Below are 6,336 nucleotides of genomic sequence, written 5' to 3' on the forward strand. Positions count from 1 at the left end.
AGAGAGGGGGGCAGGGCGAGAACGGGAGGGGGGGGGGGGGCAGCTACAGGAGGGCAGGGCAGCAACCTACTGCCTACAAGTGGGCAGCAGAGAGCTACAGAATGGGGCAGGGCAGCAACCAAGTGGGAGGTGGGGCGCTACAGGAGAGGGCAGGGCAACAAGCTATGAGGGGGGGTCAGGGGGAGCTACAAGAGGGCGGGGCAGCAGGCAGAGAACTACAGGAGGGCGGGGCAGTGGGCGGAGAGCTACAGGAGGGCGGGGCAGCAAGCTAAGTGTGGAGGAGAGGCACGACCAGATCATGGATCAGCAGGAGGGTGGCCCAGGGAGGTACAAGTGGGCTGCGAGCTACAGGAGGGGACAGGGCAGCAAGCTATGGGGGGGGGGGGGGGAGTGCAGGGGCGGAGCTACAGGAGGGCAGCAGCAGACAGAGAGCTACAGGAGGGTGGCAGCAACCTACTGGCACAGGGATTCATGTGCAGGGCTACTAGTATTTCATAAATACTTAGAAGCGCTACAGGAGAGGGCAGGGCAACAAGCTATGAGGGGGGGTCAGGGGGAGCTACAAGAGGGCGGGGCAGCAGGCAGAGAACTACAGGAGGGCGGGGCAGTGGGCGGAGAGCTACAGGAGGGCCCATGGATTCGTACGAAGAGCTACTAGTATAGCTACTGTAATAACTGTATGGTGACAAATGGTAATTAGACTTACGAGGGGATCATTTCATATGTACATATACAAGTATCAAATCACTATACAGTAGAACCTCGTTCCTTGAACTTAATTTGTTCTGAAAGGCTGTTCGAGAAGCAATTTGTTTGAAAACAGAATCATTTTTCCCATTAGAAATAATGTAAATTGAATGAATCCATTTAAGACCCTCAACTGATTCCTTGTTTTAACTTTTCTTAAATACAGCACGTCTAATGTACTGTTTGATCTGGAAAAAAAAACACTTCTTAGATTTATAAAACCACCCGCTACTAGCCTTAAACATATTTTTCCCTATCCCTGCCTGGGAATGCTATCCCTGGCTACTGCTTCCCTTCATCCGCTCAGCAGCAGTCTCTCTACCTATCCAATTGCCTGTGACTGTTTTGTGAGCACTTTTACACCCTTAGTAACATTAGCATTCTTGATGGTTTCTTTATGTTTTAAAATTGTACTAATCATAGATTTCCAGCAACAAAAGCATTCTTGCCTCTGTTCCCTGAGAGATACTTTCTGTCATGCTGAGGTATCAGCATAAAAGAATTGTCAGGTTGAAAACTGAAGTTTTAATCAACAACCCAGATATTTTTTTCTGTGAACAACTTGGTCCAGAACCTAACTGTTCGAGATGGGAGACATTTGAGAAACAAGGTTTGACTGTAGTGTGCATCTGAAACTAGTAAGATATTGTATGTCAATTATGTGCCAATAAAAAAACGTTTTCAATGAAACCAAGAGCCAGTTCTTTGAAAAGATAAACAAGATTGAGAGACCTTCAACTGAACTCATCAAGAAAGAAAGAGTTGAAAGATAAAATCAGAAATGAAAGAGGAGAAGCAACAACTGACACCAAAGATACACAAAAGATTTAAAGAAAATATTACGAACAACTGTTTGCCAACAAATTGGACAATCTGGAAGAAATGGTTAAATTTCTAGAAATATACAATCTCCCAAAACTGAATCATGAAGAAAAAGAAAATCTGAACAGACAGATTACAATTAATGAAATTAAAGCAGCAATCAAAAAACTTCCAACAAACAAAACTCCTGGACCAGATGGTTTCACAGGTAAAGTTTACCAAGAATTCAACAAAAACTTATACCGACTGTTCTCAAGCTATTCCAAAAAAACTCAAGAGAGAAGACTGCCAAGCCCATTTTATGAGGCCAGAGTATCCTAACTCCAAAACCAGATAAAGATACTACATAGAAAGAAAATTATAGGCTGCTAAAATCCTTAACAAAATATTAGCAAACCAAATCCAGCAATATATTAAAAAGATCACACACCATCATCAAGTGGGATCTATTCCTGGGATGCAAGGTTTGTACAATATCCACAAATCAATTAATGTGATACACTATATAAACAAAATGCAGAATAAAAGTCATATAATCATATCAATAGATGCAGAAAAAGCATTTAACAAAATTCAGCACACATCCTATAAAAGCCTAGGTGGCGACACGTGATGTCACAAGATGGCGACCACAGATGGTTGGCAGGGGAGGGCAGTTGTGGGCAATCAGGCTGGCAGGGGAGGGCAGTTGGGGGTGAAATCAGGCCAGCAGGGGAGGGTAGTTGGGGGCAATCAAGCCAGCAGGGGAGCAGCTAGATGTCAATCAGGCTGGCAGGGGAGCGGTTAGGGGGCAATCAGGCAGGAAGGCAGGCAGCGGGTAGGAGCCAGCAGTCCTGGATTGTGAGACAGACAGTAAAACCTTGGACATTTTCAGGTAACACTTTCTCTACTATATCTCCTCTGGCAAGGGAAACAAAAGAATAAAATAAACAAATGGGACTACATCAAACTAAAAATTTTCTGCACAGCAAAGGAAACCATCAACAAAATGAAAAGACCATCAATAAAATAAAAAGACAACCCACAGAATAGGAGAAGATATTCATCAATGATATATCTGATAAGAGATTAATACCCAAAATTTATATACAACTCAACATAAAAAAAAACCTAATTAAAAAATGGGCAAAGGCATTGAATGGGAGAACATATTCACCAATGATACATCTAATAAAGGGTGAATATCCAAAATGTATAAAAAACTTATACAACTCAACACCAAGAAAACAAACAATCCAATTGAAAAATGGGCTAAGGACCTGAATAAACACTTCTCCAAAGAGGACATGTAGATGGCCCATAGACATATAAAAAGATGCTCAATGTCACCAATCATCAGAGATATGCAAATTAAAACCAAAATGAGAAATCACCTCATGCCTGTCAGAATGGCTATCATCAATAAACCTAGAGACTTGGAATAAATATGCACCAAATAATAGAGCTGCAAAAGAAAAGAAACAAAAATGGATAAAAGTGAAATGAGAAATTGACAAATCACAACTACACCAGCTGATAGAACTACTAGACAGAAAATCAGCAAGGATATAAAAGAACTCAACAACACTATCAACTAACTGTCATTTATAGAACACTCCAGTGAACAGCAGAATATTCTTTTTAAAGTGACAACAGAACATTGTTTATGAGAGACCACATCATGAGCCATAAAGCAAACTGCAACAAATTTAAATATTCTAACACTTGGAAACTAAACAATACACTTCTATATAATCCAGGGGTCAAAGAGAAGGTTTACAGGGAAATAAAACACAATTAAATAAAAATGAAAACAAACACATCAAAATTTATTAGACACAACTAAAGGAATGCTGAGAGGGAAACTCATAGCACTAATGCATTACAAATAAACTGATAATGAGATGGCAGGAAATAATATTAAAAGTAAAAAAAACTGAAAACAAAAATAGAATAGAAAAAAATGTCAATAAACCAAAGAGAAGATCAATAAAATGGACAAACCTTTAGGAAGACTGACAAAAAAGAGAGTAGACACAAATTACCCGTCATAAATAAAATGGGGTGTCACTACAGGTTCTGCAGACAGTAGAAGAATAAGGGAATATTACAAAGCATGTCATATATATAAATCTGGTAACTTAAAAGAAATAGACTAACTCCTTGAAAAACATAAACTCACCCAATATGACAGAGATAATTTGAATAGCCTTATAAGTACTAAGAAAATTGAATTTGTAATTAAAATACTTCCAAAAATAAATCTCCAGGTCCAGGTGGTTTTACTGGAGAAATCTACCAAATGTTTAAAGAATTAACAATTTTATACAATTTCTCCAGAAAATAGAAGAGATCACTTTCCAATTGATTTGATGAAGTACTATTCTGATGCCAAGACCACACATAGTCCCCAAAAAAGTAAACATCATTAGGGATCAGGGAAATGTAAATTAAAACCACAATAAGATATCTCTATACACCTATCAGAATTGAACAGCAACTAAAGAGCTTCCCAGACAAGAAAAAAGCAAAAAGAGTTTACCACCACCAAACCAGTAATATGAAATGCTAAAGAAGAAAAAAAAGATAAAAATATGAACAATAAAGTTGTAATAAATACTTATCTATCAACAATTGAACTGCCCTAGCAGATCTGGTTCAGTGGATACAGTGTCAGCCTGCGGACTGAAGGGTCCCAGGTTTTATTCTGGTCAAGGCCATATGCCTGGATTGCGGGCTCGATTCCCATTAGGGGGATGCAAGAGGCAGCTGATCAATGATTTTCTGTCATCATTGATGTTTCTATCTCTCTCTCCCTCTCCCTTCCTCTCTGAAATCAATAAAAATATATAAAAAAACAAAAATAACCCACAATTGAATCTAAAAAAATAAACAAGCAAACAGAAATAGACACATACAACTGTAATTTAAAAATTAAAAAACGGCGAAAAAAAGAATGTAAAGTAACTCATTAAAAACTTCTTATGTTTATTACATGTTAAACGATACTATTTTGATAGACTGACTTAAATCAAATATAAAATAGACTTCATCTTAAAACTTAAATTAAAAATAGTGGGTAGGTTCGGAGGGACATGGAAGTGGCAACATGAAAGATCCTTCTGGTGATGGACATGTTCTGTGTCTTGACTTTATCACTGTCAATATCCCAGTGTGAAACACTTTTATAGTTTGCAAGAGGTAACCACTGGGAAAGACTAGGTAAAAGGCACAAAGAATCTCTTAGAAGTGTATGTAAATCCACAATTATCTTAATACTAGAGGCCCAGTGCACAAAAATTTGTGCACTCGGGGGAAGGGGGGGGTCCCTCAGCCCGGCCTGTACCCTCTCGCAGTCTGGGACCCCTAGGGAAATAACGCCCTGCTGGCTTAGGCCTGCTCCCGGGTGGCAGAGGGCAGGCCCAATCCCTAGGTGCAGCCCCTGGTCGGTTTCAGAGCAGGGCCGATTGGGGAGTTGGGGCACCTTCCCCTGTCATGCACAGAGCAGGGCGGATTGGGAGGTTGCGATGCCACCCTCAGTCACGCTCAGGGGAGGGCCGATTGGGGGGTTGGGGCACCGCCCCCTGTCACACTCAGGGCAGGGCGGATCGGGGGGTTGGGGCACCGCCCTCTATCACCCACAGAGCAGGGCAGATGGGGAGGTTATGACTCTACTCCATCACACACAGAGCAGGGCCCGTGGGGGGGCTGGGGGGTTGGGGTGCCGCACCCTGTCACACACAGAGCTGCAGGGCGATCAGGGGGTTTGGGCGCTGCCCCCTGTCACGCTGATCCCGGTGCCGGGAGGCCTCGCAGCTCCGCTGATCCCGGTGCTGGGAGGCATATTACCCTTTTACTATATAGAATAGAGGCCTGGTGCACGTGTGGGGGCTGGCTGGTTTGCCCTGAAGGGTGTCCTGGATCAGGGTGGGGGGTCCCCACTGGGGTGCCTGGCCAGCCTGGGTGAGGGGATGATGGCTATTTGCAGCTGGTCACACACCCTTCAGGGTGGGGGTCCCCACTGGGGTGCCTGCCCAGTCTGGGTGAGGGGCTTAGGGCTGTTTTCAGGCTGGGACTGAAGCTCCCAACCGCTTTTTTTCTTTTTTATTCTGGGCCAGCTTTAGCTCTGAGGCCTCGGCTGCTGAAAACAGGTTTCTGGCCTTTGTTTACCATCTGTATTTGATACAGTGTTGTGGTCCGGCTGGCTGAAGCCCATATAGTTACTTAGAGTTGCAGCTGAGAGGCCGGCAAGTCAGGCGGGGAACGTTGGTTTCCTCCGTCACTGAGGCAAGCAAGCCTCATGTTAGTTTCAAGCTGCCTGGCTGCCGGCCGCCATCTTGGCTGCCAGTTAATTTGCATATCTTGCTGATTAGCCAATGGGAAGGGTAGCGGTCGTACGCCAATTCCCATGTTTCTCTTTTATTAGAGTAGATAAAATATTACATTAAAAAAGACATATGAAGTAATATGAACATACACTTAGTAAAGTGACCAGGAAAGGCTTAAATACATAAACAACCACTGTGCTGAGACCTCCTACTGACAAGGCTTTATTACTGTTTACTAAAAAAGGAAGAAAATGAAGCTTCAGACATACTGTCTATGCATAATGAATTTATCCTATCTAATAATAGACAAACATGGTAATTAACCATACCTCCAACACGCTTCCTATTGGCTAATCAGGGCAATATGCAAATTAACTGCCAACCAAAATGGCAGCCGGCAGCCAGGCAGCTGAAGCAAACATGAGGCTTGCTTGCTCCAGTGATGGAGGAAGCCAAGGTT

At 42.6% G+C, this 6,336-nt stretch overlaps 1 protein-coding gene across 6 annotated transcripts in view; it reads right to left on the bottom strand.

Annotated features, from left to right (window-relative positions):
• SPTLC1 (serine palmitoyltransferase long chain base subunit 1) overlaps positions 1–6,336 on the bottom strand; it is a 77,900-nt gene that overhangs the window by 35,217 nt on the left and 36,347 nt on the right. The window contains exon 7 of one of the 6 annotated variants that reach the window (XM_015561247.1): positions 4,595–4,766. The exons of the other annotated variants lie outside the window; for them this stretch is intronic. Within the exon in view, the coding sequence (XP_015416733.1) occupies positions 4,610–4,766 (157 nt within the window). The 3' untranslated portion in view covers positions 4,595–4,609. Of the gene's footprint in view, positions 1–4,594; positions 4,767–6,336 lie in introns of those variants that run through there. 6 annotated transcript variants of the gene reach the window in all.

This window comes from Myotis davidii, unplaced genomic scaffold (genome assembly GCF_000327345.1).
Source record: "Myotis davidii unplaced genomic scaffold, ASM32734v1 scaffold750, whole genome shotgun sequence".
In the NCBI taxonomy this organism is placed as follows: Eukaryota; Metazoa; Chordata; class Mammalia; order Chiroptera; family Vespertilionidae; genus Myotis; species Myotis davidii.